Raw genomic sequence first — 19003 nt, 5'->3', positions numbered from 1 at the left:
GGAATATTCCTAGTCTGGAAGATAGAACTCATGGATTTTGAGCCCATGTGGAAAATTCTTAAAGAGATGGGAGTATCAAACTACCTTACTTGTCTCCTGAGAAATCTGTATGCAGGTCAAGAAGCAACAGTTAGAACCAGACATGGAACAATGGACTAGTTAAAAATTCAGAAAGGAGAATGACAAGGCTTATATTGTCACCCTGCTTATTTAACTTATATGCAGAGTACATCATGAGAAATGCCAGGCTGGATGAATCTCAAGCTAGAATCAGGCATTGCCAGGAGAAATACCAATCTCAGATATGTAGGTGACACAACCCTAATAGCAGAAAGTGAAGAGGAACTAAAAAATCTATTGATGAAGGTGAAAGAGGAGAGTGAAAAAGTTGGCTTAAAACTCAACATTCAAAAAACTAAAATCATGGCATCTGGCCTCATCATTTCAAGGCAAATAGAAGAGGAAAAAGTGGAAACAGTGACAGATTTTATTTTCCTGGGCTCCAAAATCACTGTAGACAGTGACTGCAGCTGAAATTAAAAGACACTTGCTGCTTGGAAGAAAAGCTATGACAAACCTAGACAGGGTATTAAAAAGCAGAGACAGCACTCTGCTGACAAACACCTGTATAGTCAAAGCTATGGTTTTTCCAGTAGTCATGTACATTCGTGCAAGTTGGACCATAAAGAAGGCTGGGAGCCAAAGAATTGATGCTTTTGAACTGTGGTGCTGGAGAAGACTCCTGAGCGTCCCTCGGACAGCAAGACAGTTAAACTAATTAATTCTAAAGGAAATTAACCCTGAATATTCATTGGAAGGCTGATGCTGATGATGAAGTTCCAATACTTGGGCCACCTGATGTGAAGAGCTGACTCATGGAAAAGACCCTCATGCTTGGAAAGATTGAGGGCAGGAGAAGGGGTGACAAAGGATGAGATGATTGGATGACATCACCGACTCAATGGACATGAGTTTGAGCAAACTCCAGGAGATAGTCAATGACAGGGAAGCCTGGCACGCTATCGTACATGAGGTCGAAAAGAGTCAGACATGACTGAGCAACTGAACAACAAATGTGCCAAAAATGTTCCTTTTTTCTTCCATCTTCAATATTAAAATGGTTACACACACAAAAAGGCTTAAAGATTTATATGATCTGAAGAGAAACCAGAGTATTAAATGGCTACACAAAAATTCACTAATTTTGATGTTTTTTTAAAATGCATGCTCGTATGACAGCTGTCACACAATCTAACAAAAAATTTTGAAATTAAGTTAAAAGATAATTAAGCACAGAAAAAACAGAACAAACTTTTTGGCCAATCCCCAAAATGTTTTCTTCCTTTCTCCCTAGTCTAAGTTACTCAAGAAAATGGTTGCAGTTCCCTTTGGAGAAGGACTAGTAACTATTTTGTAACTACTTCCCATGATTGTGCAGAGGGTCCCAGCTTCTTCTATTCAGTGAGTTCTGTGCCTGAAAGCCATGTCAGGTTTGGAAATGAGCAAGGGATCATGACTTTTTACTGAGGCAGCTACCCTCAGCCTTCTGGTCATTCATCCTTGACTTCTTATAACACAAACTAATGAACCTCGTTTGTTGCCCATATATTTTGCTCCTAGAGATACTATATTATAATAACCATCTTAATAACTCTTTGAGAATCATCACTGGTCCTTTGCCTACTGCTGCTTCTAGTTATGCTGTGGTTTGCTAACTGGCAAAGGGAAGAACAATAGCCCATTCAGAACCACGAGAAGGGGAAAGAGAAAACCTAAATATTCTCCTCCATTTTGTCTCCCACTCATGGTAGTATTCGGTTCTCTTCTGTTCAGGGTTTCTGTTTTCCCTCACAGGAACCTTAGCCATCTTTTCTCCCCAGGGATTTCTCACAATTTCTTTAATTCAATAGATCCTAACTGGGTTGGGGGTTTTTTGCTTATTTGCCATCTCACCAGGAACCAAATATGGCTTTTCTGGTGGCTCAGCTGGTTAAGAATCTGCCTGCAATGTGGGAGACCTGGGTTCAATCCCTGGGTGGGGAAAGCCCCTAGAATAAGGAAAAGGACCCACTCCAGTATTCTGGCCTGGAGAATTCCATGGACTGTATAGTCCATCGGGTCGCAAAGAGTCAGACATGAATGAATGACTTTCTCAGGAACCAGATAGAACCAGTGTTTGAATGTAGGCATTCTGACTCCAAAGACCATGCCTTTAGCCATAATGCTGTACAGTTTTCTGGACATTGTGATTTCTTCTTACACATATTTTACTACTTTCCATGTGTATGTTTTTGTATGATTACAGCTTACACCTAGGATTTTGGACCATTTTTTCCCCCCACTATTTTTATCTCTGAGACTCTTTAAAACATAGTAAAAATTATTATCCCCTGATAGAGACCTACAAGGATTCCTTATTCTATTTTTTCTTGTTACCCTTAAGCACTTAGAGATATCAATTTATTGATATACTCTTTTATAAATGATTTTTAATTTGTTCCATGTGCAAGTCTGCTCTTGGTTCAAATGGACTGAAAACCTCTGGCTTTCCTTTCTTTCTTTTATAATCAAATAGAAGGTGATAAATAACTGACATTGACTAAGATATAATATCACTGATATGACTTAGGGGCAAAAACTCACGTAGTTCAAAGATTCCAGTTTTACTCATGAATTCAAAGAATGCATCAAGAATTCTGCAGAGAGTTGTAACAATTGTTATGTCTTGTACAGGAAATGGCTGAAATTTCTGATGTTTCTTTATAAACTGTAGTCCATCTGGGACACTACTTTTAATCATCAATTCAAGACAATCCACTTCTGATTTATTCATAATTTTAGAATTTTTCAGAAGCCATGACTTAACATAAGGCTCCCATCCCAGATCAACAGGATTCTAATAATAGAAAGCACAAGGTAATTTAATGTTAATAAATAAAATTACAGTGTCCACCTACTTTCTTACTATCTCTTTATTTCACTACTGCCCCTGCCAAATAATGGTTTAGCATCAGCATTCATTAAAGGGCAAGTGATCAAAAACACTTTAAAGAATTACTCTTCCTGATTTTTAACCACAATCCTACACAACAACAAGCAACTGGAGGATTATGTGTAGGGAGCTATGTTCTATGCACATGTGGTAAGAGGAACTGCTTACCCAGAAAATCAGCAGTTCAGTGGTTACACTGAGCTAAGGAGATTAGAACATAGGGCTGCTGCGGCTGCTGCTAAGTCACTTCAGTCGTGTCCGACTCTGTTCGACCCCATAGACGGCAGCCCACCAGGCTCCCCCGTCCCTGGGATTCTCCAGGCAAGAACACTGGAGTGGGTTGCTATTTCCTTCTCCAATGCATGAAAGTGAAAAGTGAAAGTGAAGTCACTCAGTCATGTCCGACTCTTAGCGACCCCATGGACTGCAGCCCACCAGGCTCCTCCATCCATGGGATTTTCCAGGCAAGAGTACTGGAGTGGGGTGCTACTGCCTTCTCCGAACATAGGGCTAATCATGGCTAATAATTAATTTCATGTGTAGGGAACATTCATTCTTTGCTGTATTTTCTATTCCTTACCACTGCATTGGTAATGCATTTCGTAAGTCCCGAGACTCATGGAGGGGCTTCCCAAGTGGCTCAGTGGATAAAGAAACTGCTTGTCAATGCAGGAGACACAGGAGACTTGGGTTCAATCCCTGGACCGGGAAGATCTCCTGGAGGAGGGCGTGGCAACCACTCCAGTATTCTTACCTGGAGAATCCCATGGACAGAGGAGCCTGGTGGGCTACAGTCCATAGTGTTGTACAGAGTTGGACATGACTGAAGCGACTGAGAATGCATGCAAGAGTCATGGAGTGGTCATGAAAAGCCTTCAGGGCAAACATTCCTTGATTGGAAAAATAATTCCTATCAAGTAACTCAACCTATTGAAATCACTACTTACGCATGGTTGTGGAAAATACTGACATTCCAATTACTGAGTGGACCGACTAAGCATATTAGTAACAGTAGTAATTAACATTCGTATTTACTTCTGGGTTAGGAGGCTTTGGAGAAGGCAATGGCACCCCACTCCAGTACTCTTGCCTGGAAAATCCCATGGATGGAGGAGCCTGGTAGGCTGCAGTCCATGGGGTCGCTAAGAGTCAGACACAACTGAGTGACTTCACTTTCACTTTTCACTTTCATGCATTGGAGAAGGAAATAGCAACCCACTCCAGTGTTCTTGCCTGGAGAATCCCAGGGACGGGGGAGCCTGGTGGGCTGCTGTCTATGGGGTCGCACAGAGTCGGACATGACTGAAGCGACTTAGCAGCAGCAGTAGGAAGCTTTGCTGCTGCTGCTGCTAAGTTGCTTCAGTTGTGTCCGACTCTGTGTGACCCCACAGATGGCAGCCCACCAGGGGACATAAAATTTCCTAACTACTAGGATAGCCCTGCTGAATCCAGAGAAAGGAAAATAAGCATAAAATGCTGCAGATAATGACTAAATAATAAATTTTCTTTGGTAAGAAATTTGTATTAGAAACTTACCATATAGACCATTGCACATCTGCTGACAATAGCAGGACTAGCTTGAGCTAGACTGTCCACTTCAAAGATCACTCTGATTTTACTAGTCAGAGTTATTCTCTCGCTGTTTGCCAAGCACAACGTCCTAGTGTCATCTAGCATAGAATTTAGATTTTCTACCCAGAAGCTATCCACTGGACCATCTAAGACAATCCACTGCCAGTCAAAGTCTGGAAAGAAAAATATTTGTAATGTAATTGAGAAAAACCTCACTCTCCTCTCCTTACAATCTTGCTAATTTTCTCTTTTAGTTAGAAAGTACTTTCTAATTAAGATGAAGAATGATGTCCTAGAAAACCCTAGAATGAATGTGCTTAAATGAGTCTCGTATATATTTTGAATATTCATAACACATACTTAGCAATACTTTAAATATTGTTTTGGTATTCTTAGTTTGCTGAATTGTATAATTAACCCTGAAAATTTGAGTTAGAGAAAGATCCATGAATCTAGTTTTTCCATAACAATATGGTTTGTTTCCCCTTTCAACCCGGGAATATTTTTTGGATATGCTGCCTCTGGGAAATAAAGGGAAATAGGATGTCCTTTGAAGAAAGAATCAAGTAGTCACAGCTGTTAAGAGTATTTCACTTGGGGAACTCATTTTCTTCACTTTGCACACTCTACACCCAGCACATTGCTCCACAATATTAGAAAGTCTATTGGTCAGGATACACGGATCATTATAGAGATTAAAAAAACAGTTAAACACCTGAAACACAAAAGCATCCCAGAAGAACAGGAGAGTAGAGCTGGGATCCAGACAGCCTGTCTTGGGCTGAAATAACTGCCTTGGATCCCCTGATGAAAGAAATATCATGCTCAATCATTGTACTCTCCCACATTGAATACCAAAACTGATACACAAAATTCAGGAATCCTAAAATGTAGAAACAATAGTAGAAATCTCTTTCAAAGTCAGGAACATAAATATACTACTGGTGGATATGTTGATATGACATTCAACATGGAGTAGAAAAAGCCATGACTGGGGCTTCTGCAGTAGACTGTTGGCTCTTTTGGAGCAGGGATCTTTTCATGAATACTCTCTGTCCCTCTGGCACATAGCAAACTGGCAGATAATGGGTATACAATTCATCTGAGATGAATACGCTTGGGTTGTATGATTTGGCCCGGGAATGCTTAGATTGTCTGAAAATACTATTGTAGGTTGCCACTGCTACTTCTAACCTGATATTTATTCCTACCTTTAGTATCTACTTGGTTCTTGTGAGATATTAATGGTCATTTGTAAAATGAATGGGCTATGTAAATGCTAGTATTTATATATATAATTATATATGTACACTAATATATAATAAGCTTTAAATAAACACATGAGGAAAAAATAAATGGTACAAGGACAAAATATCACTCATCAAAAATGTTTTTAAAGACATAAATAGAGCTCATGTTGGTTCAGTTTTTCTTCTATGTTAATCAATAATCTTTACTGAATTTATTAATAATACTTACTTTGACTTTCTGAAATTTTAATATCTTTCTCCATCTCCTTCTCAAAAATATGATAATCAGAATCTGCTGTGTCAGAGAAATCAAGCTTGAAAACCTAAAATATGTAATCAATAATGTTTAAACTTTTATTTGATCATACTTTTGTACTCAAATAGTCTATATGTCAACACACTTTTTTGAGTAATAAAAATATAAGAGGTTTTGCAGCTGAAAGGCAAACACGTAACCGGGACAGTATAATGGAATTGAGTTATGACTACTGGTCATTTTCTTTCAGAAAATTCTTTTATTTTAGTTGTTGTTTTCATAAAGATAGAACATATTTTTATAATATTCAAGTACTACAGCAAAGCTCAGAGAATAAAGAAAAAGTTCTCTGAACTGCCACCACCTTTAAAAAAAAAAAGACAGTTGACATTTTGGTGTATATTTTTCTTAGACCTTCCTTCATGATGGAGTTTTTATATTTTAAGGCACATAAGAATTACCTGCAGGGTTATTAAATTCCAACAACTCAACTTTGGAGACTCAGATTGAATAAGTTTGAGATGGAGCCCAAGATTTTCATTTTTAATATACTCCCCAGGTGATTCAAATACAGGTTGTTATGTCAATCTCTGAGGAATTCTGATCTTCATTATCTGGGGGTGTGGTGGGTGTGGGGAATGTCCTATTTATCTCCCCAGTGAGGCTGAGTATTATACCATCAGTTGACTGGCACTGGCTTCCTTTACCACCAAGTGTAGAGGAAGAGAAGACCAAAATCTAGAGCTGTGCTAGGGGCACAGTAAGGGTTCTGAAGAGAGAGACCAAACATTGGTGTGAGCATCATGTTTCAATCAGGTCTTAGCAATGCAACAAATAATAGGTGCTTCTAATTCCCAAGTCTCATTGGGAAGAAGAAAAGTAAGTCCAAGGCTATTTCCAATTATTTTTCCTATTACAAAAGTCTGCAATTATCATCCCTGTAGATAAGACATTATTCAGTTCAGTTCAGTTCAGTGGCTCAGTCGTGTCTGACTCTTTGCGACCCCATGAATTGCAGCACACCAGGCCTCCCTGTCCATCACAAACTCCTGGAGTTCACCCAAACTCACGTCCATCAAGTTGGTGATGCCATCCAGCCATCTCATCCTCTGTCATCCCCTTCTCCTCCTGCCCCCAATCCCTCCCAGCATCAGTCTTTTCCAATGAGTCAGCTCTTTGCATGAGGTTGCCAAAGTATTGGTGTTTCAGCCTCAGCATCATTCCTTCCAAAGAACGCCCGGGACCAATCTCCTTTAGAATGGACTGGTTGGATCTCCTTGCAGTCCAAGGGACTCTCAAGAGTCTTTTCCAACACCACAGTTCAAAAGCATCAATTCTTTGGCGCTCAGCTTTCTTCACAGTCCAACTCTCACACCCATCCATGACGACTGGAAAAACCATAGCCTTGACTAGATAGACCTTTGTCGGCAAAGTAATGTCTCTGCTTTTGAATATGCTATCTAGGTTGGTCATAACTTTCCTTTCAAGGAGTAACTGTCTTTTAATTTCATGGCTGAAATCACCATCTGCAGTGATTTTGGAGCCCAATGCTCTACTCCATTTTTTCCCCTGTATACAGATTTTTTAAAATGTGAAATTGTGAGTCCAACATTATATACTTTAACCTTTAATGCTGCTGCTGCTGCTGCTAAGTCGCTTCAGTCGTGTCCGACTCTGTGCAACCCTGAGACGGCAGCCCACCAGGCACCCCCATCCCTGGGATTCTCCAGGCAAGAATACTGGAGTGGGTTGCCATTTCCTTCTCTAATGCAGGAAAGTGAAAAGTGAAAGTGAAGTCGCTCAGTCGTGTCCGACTCTTAGCGACCCCATGGAACCCAGCCTACCAGGCTCCTCCATCCATGGGATTTTCCAGGCAAGAGTACTGGAGTGGGGTGCCACTGCCTTCTCCCGCTTGCTTTGCAGGTGCATTCTTTACCTGCTGAGCCATCAAAGAAGCCCAGAAGGAAAATATTGGCCTTAAGTGATACATTAGACCAATGGATTTAATAGATATATACAGACTATTTTATCCCAAAACAGCAGAATTCACATTCTTTTCAAGTGCACATGAAACTTTATCTAAGATATATTACATTTAGGCCACAAAACAAATAACAATAAATTTAAGAAGATTTAAATCAGATTTAGCATCTTTTCTAACAACAACAGTGGGAAGCAGATGAATTATTCAATTGTGTCAGAACAATTTTACATTTGGGAAAAAAGTTAAACACACACACCAAAATAAATTATATTAATACACAGATGAAAATTTTAAAAGGTTTATTATATGTTTGTTATTAAGTAACCAGTGATATAACAATAATATTAGAATAGGGAAAGGTGTTACTGAAAAGTTAGAATGTACAAAAGAATATATTGTAAACTTATTTTCATTGATTGTCAGAAATAAGTATAACACAGATGACAAATACATTTTTAATTCTTTTAAACATACCATTCTCAATGTGAAAACAGCAATAATACAACAAAATTTTATTTCCTTAGGACAAATTACTAGGAATAGATTTCTAAATCAAACAAAATGACAAGTTAAAAATATCAATATGTATTTCCAAAACTAACACCAGACATGTATGAATCTCTACTTCACAACCTTATAATTATCAAATATTAGTTCTCTATTTCTAAAAATCTGTTTGGTTTCAAATGTTATCTTTTTTGTTATTACACTTTAGTATAGGGTAAATATGGAGAAGGAAATGGCAACCCACTCCAGTACTCTTGCCTGGAGAATCCCATGGATGGAGGGGCCTGGTGGGCTGCAGTCTATGGGGTTGCAAAGAGTTGGACACGACTAAGCAACTAACACACGCACACACACAGATAGGGTAAATATAGTATATAGTAAATGAAATTCACTACTAATCTCTACTTATTACTAATAAGAATATAAACTTACAGTTTTTTTGCTATTCATATTTATTCTTTGATGAATTTTGTATTAAATAGTTTACACATTTTACTGAAGTATTTTTGAATCTCATTAATTTGGAAGTTACATTGGTGGTGCTGGAATCATTAGGTTATCCTCTACTTATGCTTAATCCACTGTGTTATTCTTTAAAAGCAAGTACCTTTAACTTCATTTTATCATTTATTAATCATTTTAAAACACAATGGTATACGTACACAATGGGAATGTATGTTGGTACAGTCACTATGGAGACCAGTATGGAGTTCCTGAAAAAACTAAAAATAAAACTACCGTATGACCCAGCAATCCCACTCGTGGGCATATACTTGGAAAAAACCATAATTCAAAAAGATACATGCACTCCAATGTTTATTGCAGCGCTATTTCTAATAGCCAGGACATGGAAGCAACCTAAATGTCCATCAACAGAGGAACGGATAAAGAAAGATACACATATACAATGGAATATTACTCAGCCATAAAAACACCATCTGCACCAACATGGATGGACCAGAGATTGTCATACTGAGTGAAGTTAAGTCAGAAAGAAAAAGACAAATATATGATACTGCTTACATGTGGAATCTAAAAAATAGAGTGCAAAATGAACTTATCTACCAAACAAAAATAAAGTTACAGATGTAGAAAGCAAACTTATAGATACCAAGGGGGGAATGGATGGGTGGCATGAATTGGGAGACTGGAATTGACATATACAGACTGCTGTGTATAAAGAGATAACTAATGAGAACCTAATATATAGCACAGGGAACTCTACTCAGTGCTCTGGGTGAGCTAAATGGGAAGAAATCTAAAAACAAGGCAATATATTTATATGTATAACTAATTCACGTTGCTGTACAGCAGAAACTAACACAACATTGTAAAGCAACTCTATTTCAATAAAAATTAATTTAAAAACCCCCCAAATCCACAAGGTACATTTTCTGTTTTGTAATAGCTCATTACTTTTCCCTTTTTTAAACTGATCATAATAATTTTAAAATTAGAGACGTCTAAAATATATGCTAGTAAGTATCTAATGAAACTTTGATATCAAACATTAGATAAACAATGAAATAATCTATAATAGTGAAACAAAATAAACTTTCCATACTGAACTTACATTAGCAGAATCTGAGATTTTTGATTCGCTGTCTTTGTTTGAGTATTTTGTAGTGTTTAAATATACGTAATTCCGAATTGTTGCTGATAATAATCCATCAGCCCATTCCATAGTATTAGGATCCAGATGTCCATATAGTTCGCTGAGAGTGATACACTTTGGATTTAAAATACAAATATCTATTTTTCCTCTTCTTCCTGAAATCTGAGAAAAATCCAGTGTGATTTTTAAAGACACTGACTATAGAAAAATTGTCTAATTTTTTTGTATCATTCCTACCAGAGGTTTTAGGAAAGATCTTTTGCTTGAAAGAAGGATTCTTTATAAAGGTAGCGCTTTGCAAGAAATAATAAAAGTTGACTTATTAAAATTAGCCATTATATCCAAATAATTATTTTTTAAAATTATGAATACTACAAATGAGGCTTCCCTGATAGCTCAGCTGGTGAAGAATCCACCTGCAATGTAGAAGACCCTGGTTTGATTTCTTGGTCAGGAAGTTCCACTAGAGAAGGGATAGGCTACCCACTCCAGTATTCTTGGGCTTCCCTGGTGGCTCAGATGGTTATGAATCTGCCTGCAATGCGGGAGACCAGGGTTTGATCCCTGGGTTGGGAAGGTCCCCTGGAGAAGGGATCGGCTACCCACTCCAGTATTCTGGCCTGGAGAATTCCATGGACAGAGGAGCCTGGCAGACTAGAGTCCGTGGGGCCGAAAAAAATTTGGACACGACTGTGCAGCTTTCACAGACACACAAATAAATCCCTAGGAAAAGAATGGGACAAAAAAAAAAAAAAAGAAACCATCATGCTTCTAAGTGGACTTTGTAGATATAATTAAGGGACATATTTGGAGATGGGAAAATTATCCTGAATATCCAAGTGAATTCAATCTAATTGCATGAGTTAAAATTGGAAGAGGAAAGCAAGGCAGCAAATCAGAAACAGGGCAGTACATAAGGATCTAGAGGTATGGACAGTGTGCAAAGATCTGAGAGGGGCCTCCAGAAGGCACAGGCAGCTTCCCGCTGACAGACAGCAAGGAAATGGGACCTACTTATTTATGCCAACACCTGAATGCACAAGGGAAAGAGTTCTTCCCTAGAGCCTCCAGAAAGGAACTCAACCTGCTGACATCTGGATCATAGTCCAGTGAGATCCATACTGGACATCTGACTCCCAGAACCGGAAGATAATAAATGAGTGTAGTTTTAATCCATGTCATTGTGGTTATTAGTTATAGCAGCAATAGAAAATGAACATTTTCTATTTCATATATATATATGTATGTATATATATATATATATATATATACAATGAAATATAAACATATATTCAGTATAAATAATATATATACTACTATATATTATATAAATATATTCAGCCATAAAAAGAATAAAATAACATCATTTGCAGCAACAGAGATAGACCTAGAGACTGTCATATTAAGTTAAGGAAGTCAGAGAAAGACAAATGATATCATATGATATTGTTTATATATAGAATCTTAAAACATGATACAAATGAACTTATTTACAAAACAGAAATAGACTCATAGATATAGAAAACAAACTTATGGTTCCCAACTAGGAAGGAGGGGCAGAGACAAGGACTTTGGGATTAAAATATACACACTGCGATATATAAAGGGCTTCCTGGTGGCTCAGGCAGTAAAGGATCTGCCTGTGATGCAGGAGACCTGAGTTCAATCCCTGGGTCGGAAAGATTCCCTGGAGAAGGGAATGGCAACCCACTCCAGTATTCTTGCCTGGAAAATCCCATGAACAGAGGAGCCTGGTGGGCTACAGTCCATGGGTTGGCAAAGAGTTGGACATGATTAAGTGACTAACACTTTTACTGTATTTAAAATAACCAACAAGGGCTTACTATATAGCACAGGGAAATAAGTATCTTGTAATAACCTATAGTGGAAGAAACTGTAAAAAAGTATATATATATATACACACACACACACATATATAACTCAATCACTGCTGTACACCTTAACTAACAGAACTGTAAATAAATTATATTTCAATTAAAAAACTTTCCATTAAAAAAATCCCATTATGCCTCATCCAGGAACACAATCAATATTTGAGCTATTATGTATTTTGTCTGGAGTCAGAGTTGGATATAGAAGTCAGGAAGAGTAAGATATAGTTTTAAGCTTCAGGTCATAATTGGTACTCAGACTTTATTTACAACGTTCTAATTTCCCTGATGTTGGGAAAGATCGAAGGCAAAAGGAGAAGGAAAAGGCAGACGATGAGATAGTTACATAGCAGCACTGAATCAATGGACATGAATCTGAGCAAACTTCAGGAGACAGTGAAGGACAGAGAAGCCTGGAGTACTGCAGTTCATGGGGTTGCAAAAAGGCAGACACGGCTTAGCGACTGAACACACACATACACAATCTGTCTGGTGGCTACTGGAATAACAGATATCTGTGTCTCTATTATGCATTTCAAGCAGGAAGAGTGGCAGGCATTTCTTGCGAAAGCTGCAAGAAGGCTACAGACCCACAGAAGCCTAAAATAAGAAATTTCGGATGAAGACATACAACAGACCATCTAAGGCTCTAGGGAGAAGCTAAGGTAAGAATGTTTGAGATTAAAACATTCAAAAGCAGCTGCATATACAAGGGAATTGTGAAAATCAGATGCAGACCCAGTAGAGATGCAGCCACAGGGGGAAAAAAAAAACAGTGAAAAGACTTATACTTTCATCTCAGGCTGATCCTTAGGCTCAGATCAGTGAAGAACTATCCCAGCAGACAGAAAGCCTGTAAAGCCTGAGAAATGTGGCTTTTTTTTTTTTTTTATGAACGCTCAGTTTTCAACAATAAAAAAAATCACAAGGAATACAAAGAAACATGAAAATCTGTCCATCCAAAGTAATAAACTAAACAGAAAACAGCCCTGAGGAAGCTCAGATATTGAACGTAATAAAAAAAGATTTTAACTGTAGTAAATATACTCAAAGAGATGAAGAAAACCATAGTGAAAAACTAAAGGAAATTAGTAAAATGATATGAAAAAAAGTAGGGAATATAAGTAAACAGAAATTATAAAAAGGAACCAATAGAAATTACAGAGCTGAAAATACAATAGCTGAAATAACAAATTTCAGCAGAGGTAATCAGTTAATTTGAGCAGCCAGGAAAAAGAATCAGCAAATTTGAAGATAGGACTATTGAAATTACCTTGTTAAAACAACTCTCAATACATTTTAGAATATTGAAATCAATATTCTTCTCCAACTGCAAATGAATAAAAACAGGAATCAGTAACAAAAGTTATACATAGAAATTTAAAAATATACCCCTAAACAACCAGTCGTGGGCTAGGCCAGGGGCAGAAGCTGGGAGGACCCCATGCTCGAGGGGCGGCGGCCAAGAGGTGTTACCCCACGTCAAGGGGACGACAGAGAATGAGATGATTGGATGGCATCACTGACTCAATGGACATGAGTTTGAGTAAACTCCAGGAGTTGGTGATGGACAGGGAGGCCTGGCGTGCTGCAGTCCATGGGGTCTCAAAGAGTCAAACATGACTGAGCGACTGAACTAAACTGAATCTGAATACACAAATCCATACAGACAGAAAGTCAACCAATAGTTTTCAGAGAATGGAGAGAAAAGGTAACGGGGAGTGATTTCTTAATGGGTAGAGGGTGTTCTGGAAAATTTGAAACCAGAGTGAGGTGGTAATTGCACAATGTTGTGAATGCACTAAATGATATTGAAATTGTACATCTTAAAATGGTTAATTACATGATACATGAAATTCCCTTGAATTTTACTTTGCAGTGCATGATGAATTTATACCCATCACAGAACCATCCAACTCGAGGTACAGACGTTTTTTTAAAGGATGTGTTTGTGTGCTTAGTTGTTCAGTTTTGTCCAACTCTTTCCGACTCCATGGACTGTTGCCCGCCAGGCTCCTTTATCCATGGAATTCTCCAGGCAAGAATACTGGAGTGGGTTGCCATGCCTTTCTCCAGGGGATCTTCCCGACCCAGGGATTGAACCCAGGTCTCCCGCATTGCAGGCGATTCTTTAATATCGGAGCCACAACGACACAAACATACATAAGGGCATCTAGTACAAGCATTATAGAAGTTTCCGATGATGAAGAGGGAAAAGAAGTCAAGATAAGGAAATAAACTGAACTGAACTAAAATAGAGAGAAGGTCCTGAACAGATCAATTAGGAAAAGTTTTGAATCTAGGAGGAATATCAAAACAATTCCATTACCTAAGATCTTGCCATTAGTCTAAATATTTTTATTATATTTTAAAACCCTCACATATAAAATGGAGAAGGAAATGGCAACCTACTCCAGTATTCTTGCCTAGAGAATCCTGTGGACAGAGGAGCCTGGTGGGCTGCTGGCCATGGGGTTGCACAGAGTTGAACACGACTGAAGCGACTTAGCATGCATGCATACACTGGAGAAGGAAATGGCAACCCACACCGGTATTTTTGCCTGGAGAATCCCAGGGACAGAGGAGCTTGGTGGGCTGCCATCTATGGGGTCGCACAGAGTCGGACATGACTGAAGCGACTTTGCAGCAGCAGCATATATAAAATAATAAACATGAAAGAATCACTAAACATAGTATAGTCATACACAGTGCTTCCTTGGTGGCTCAGATAGTAAAGAATCCACTTGCAATGCAGGAGAGACTCAGGTTTGGAAACCTATGACAAAACTAGTGCATGCATGTGTGCTAAGTCGCTTTAGTCGTGTCTAACTCTTTGTGACCCTATGGACTGTAGCCCTCCAGACTCCTCTGTCCGTGGAGTTCTCCAGACAAGAATACCAGAGTGGGTTGCCATGCCTCTCTCCAGCAGACCTTCCCAACCCAGGTATTGAACCAACATCTCTTAAATCTCCTGCATTGACGGGCAGGTTCTTTACCACTAGCACCAACTGGGAAGTCTTATGACAAACGTAGACAGCATATTAAAAACCAAAGACATTAGTTTGCCAACAAAGGCCCATATAGTTAAAGCTATTGTTTTTCCAGCAGTTATGTACGGATGTGAGAGTTGGACCATAAAGAAGGTTGAGTACCGAAAAACTGATGCTTTCGAAGTGTAGTGTTGCAGAAGACTCTTGTTGAGTCCATTAGACTGCAAGGAGATCAAACCAGTCATTCCAAAAGGAAATTGATCCTGAATTTTTATTGGAAGGGCTGATGCTGAAGCTCCAAAACTTTGGCCACCTAATGGGAACAGTCAACTCACTGGAAAAGACCCTGGTGATGGAAAAGAATGAAGGCAAAAGAAGAGGGTGGCAGAGGATGAGATGGCTATATAGCATCACCGACTCAATGGACATGAGTCTGAGCAAACTCCAGAAGACAGTGAAGGCCAGGAAAGCTTGCCGTGCTGCAGTCCATGGGGTCGCAAGAAGTCAGACACGACTTAGTGACTGAACAACAAAAAAACAACAAATAGTCATATGTGGGCTTCCCAGTGGCACTAGTGGTAAAGAACCAGCCTGCCAATGCAGGAGATATAAGAGATGTGCACTTGAATCCTGGGTTAGGAAGATCCACTGGAGGAGGGTATGGCAACCCACTCCAGTATTCTTGCCTGGAAAATAACATGGACAGAGGAGCCTGGCGGCCTACGGTCCAAAGAGTCACAAAAGAGTTGGACATAACTGAAGTGACTTAGCAGACATGCACACATAGTCATATATACAGAATATACTTATTGGAATGATGTTGCAAGAAGTTTTTAATGATGGGGTTAATTCTCAGCATATAACGTTAGGTGAAAAAGCCAACATTAGAAAATTTGAAATCATTTATACATAGTACTATCTCAATTATCTATAAATATATTTAGTTTAAAAAATAATGAAAAGAAATATAACAAAGTATTTGCAGTTGTTATAAATTTCTCACAATGGTACATATTTCTTTTGCAATATAAAAAATATTTTTAATAAAACAAATTTCTGCCCACTGAGTTGTAAGGACTGAATGAGATAATTCAAGTAAAGGTGTTTTCACTAGTATTTGGTCCATATTTAGTACTGCATAAATATTATTTATTTTTATTATTGATGTGATAATTTACCTATTACTAATTATAATAATTGCTTGAGAATTAACAGTTATTGATAATGGATAAAGAATTATGAGCTGCCACACGAATGGTTTTGAAGCAGGATATTGCACACTAAAAGAATCCACGTAATTGAGAACCTGAGTTTCTTAGCCTTTTGGACTATATTACCAACCACGAATCTTTAAGTAAGATAATTAAAATGCATACTATTTATTAGAGTCTAATTTTATATTGAATAAAAATATGTCTTGAAAAGGTAGGAGTTATTCTAGGTATCTAAGGACAATTCAACACTAGTAAGTCTATCAAGATAAGTTATAAATTAACCAGATAAAATATTAAAAATACATGCTGAGAAATAATTTCATAAATTCTAGGAGTCAAAAACTGAAATGTAATGAGACTAAAAGGTGATTTCCAATGTGTGATAGAGAATACCCATTATAGACTGAGAGCAAAATCATATTAAATACAGACATAGCAACTGCATTTTAGATAATGTAAGGAACAAAGTATTACAGTTAACATTGTCTTGGAGAGTTAATCAATTCAATAAGATAAAAATATATAAATATTAGAAAAGGGAAAAAATTATAGTCATTTGAAGATATTTCAAAGCAACTAGAGGAATAACAAGTGAAACCAAAAGTTAGTAAAAGGAAATAAATCATAAAATCAGCTAGAAATAAATGAAATAGAAATGAAATGTGATACACCATATTAAACTGAAGAATGAAGATAATTCAATAGATTACCTAAACAAAAATTAAAACTGTTAGTCAATTAGGTAAAATGACTAAATACAACATATATATTTTATAATTTTATTTTAACTAGCATCTATCAGTTTGAGATTCAGATGAAAAAAATCTTGTTCACTACAGTGACTCCTAACTACAAAATTCCTAGCAAGAAATTTGACAAGTAAAAAAACATACTTCTGTAAAGAGAACAAAAAGTGTTACCTAAGTAAAAAATTTTTACTGAAGTATAAAATAAGACCTAAACAAAAAAAGAAATATTTTATTTAGTAGAATATTTACCTGTGAAATAGAGTCCCTTTCTTCAATCAATAAGAATTCTTCAATTGGTAATAGTGTTAATGCTTTTTCTAAAATTCTTCTGACTGTTGTTTTTCCTCCTCCTGTTGGACCCACTAACATCACACCAACACAAGCCTAAAACAGAATTGCAGATTTATGGCTTAATTCTAGTTTACTGATTATTCAACAAAGCTGAAACCTCAAAGTTCTTATTTACAAATACATCTCTGACTATATCCATGGACCATTCATTCAAATTATTTTTCAATCAGTTGTAATCTGGGTTCTGTTTTATTGACTAGGCAAATATTAAAATCACCATAAGTCTCCCAATTTTAACATTCAAAGAATGATTTTCATTCTTTATATTTAATAGTTTATTTCACTTTCTAATTCTCATTTACTCCTGTGCCTTTCTCTGTGATTGACTTCTGTAGTAAGATTTATCTGGGCTTCCTGTTCTCTGTTTTTTCTCTTTTGAGTTCTGATTGTCCTTTCCATGTTAATCTTCCCTAATTCATCCTTGTCTCTCTCTCCTCCACATTGTCCCTATCCAATTTCATCCATTTGAGTATCTTTAACTATCATCTGAATTCTAATGACTCCTTTTAAAAATGTACATTTTTCTCAGTCTTTGATTCTAAATGCGAGTGAAATTTCAGTGTACTACTAAATACTTCTATCTGGATGTCACACATCGTTTTCAAAGTCAACATAATCTAATCTGTATCTTTTTTCCCCTACATTTGTTCTTTCTCTTATTTCCCTGCTGCTGCTGCTAAGTTGCTTCAGTTGTGTCTGACTCTGTGCGACCCCGTAGACGGCAGCTCACCAGGCTCCCCCGTCCCTGGGATTTTCCAGGCAAGAACACTGGAGTGGGTTGCCGTTTCCTTCTCCCTAATCTAGTCAATAAAACCACTAGGTCCAACTGTCTGGGCTTCCCTGGTAGCTCAGCTGGTAAAGAATCCTCCTGCAATGCAAAAGACCTGGGTTTGATCCCTGGGTTGGGAAGATCCCCTGGAGGAGGGCATGACAACCCACTCCAATATTCTTGCCTGGAGAATCCCCATGGACAGAGGAGCCTGGCAGGCTACAGTACATGAAGTCGCAAAGAGTCAGACATGACTAAGCGACTAAGTACAGCATAGCATCAACTGTCTGAAGTATAATACTTGCCTTTTTCATTCTCTAATCTCTTTGAAAACTTTTGCATGATACCATCTTTTCTTTATCCCAACCACAATAGCCTGCCTTACCTTGGTGTTGTGAACTGAATTTTTGTGTCCTAACATTCAAATGTTGAAGCCCTAACACCCAGTGCAGTAGTATTGGAGGTGGGGGTCTTTGGTAAGTAAGCAAGTTTAGATGAGGTCATGAGGGTGGACCGCGTGTTGGAATGGTGTCTTTATAAGAAAAGGAAGAGAAAGGAGAGTTTGCTCTCCTTCTACTATGTGAGGACAGTGTTAGAAGTGGCCTGCAGCTCACCATCTGCAGGTAGAAGGTTCTCACCAGAAATAAAACCTGCCAGCACTCTGATCTTGAATTTCCCAGTCTCCAGAACTGTGAGAAATAAGTCTGTTGTGTAAGCCACTCAATCTATTGTGTTTTGTTAGAGCAGTCCAAATGGACTGAGTGGGTCAGATGCTAAACATCAGAGTGGGCCCCTCACCATCTCCTTTGGACTATTGCAAGAACATTGAAGAAATAACTATTTTTAACAATGTCTCACACAT

At 37.9% G+C, this 19003-nt stretch overlaps 1 protein-coding gene across 9 annotated transcripts in view; it reads right to left on the bottom strand.

The window, feature by feature from the left end:
- DNAH14 (dynein axonemal heavy chain 14) overlaps positions 1–19003 on the bottom strand; it is a 378420-nt gene that overhangs the window by 157410 nt on the left and 202007 nt on the right. For all 9 annotated transcript variants that reach the window (XM_070768034.1, XM_070768039.1, XM_070768038.1 and 6 more), the window contains 5 exons: positions 17271–17405; positions 10135–10338; positions 6044–6137; positions 4529–4737; positions 2644–2896 (listed from right to left, as the gene is read on the bottom strand). In XM_070768034.1, the coding sequence (XP_070624135.1) occupies positions 2644–2896; positions 4529–4737; positions 6044–6137; positions 10135–10338; positions 17271–17405 (895 nt within the window). The remainder of the gene's footprint in view (positions 1–2643; positions 2897–4528; positions 4738–6043; positions 6138–10134; positions 10339–17270; positions 17406–19003) is intronic.

This window comes from Bos indicus, chromosome 16 (assembly GCF_029378745.1).
Source record: "Bos indicus isolate NIAB-ARS_2022 breed Sahiwal x Tharparkar chromosome 16, NIAB-ARS_B.indTharparkar_mat_pri_1.0, whole genome shotgun sequence".
Classification (NCBI taxonomy): domain Eukaryota; kingdom Metazoa; phylum Chordata; class Mammalia; order Artiodactyla; family Bovidae; genus Bos; species Bos indicus.
Note: the sequence above shows the minus strand (reverse complement) of the source record. Positions and strands in the feature narration are given on the sequence as shown.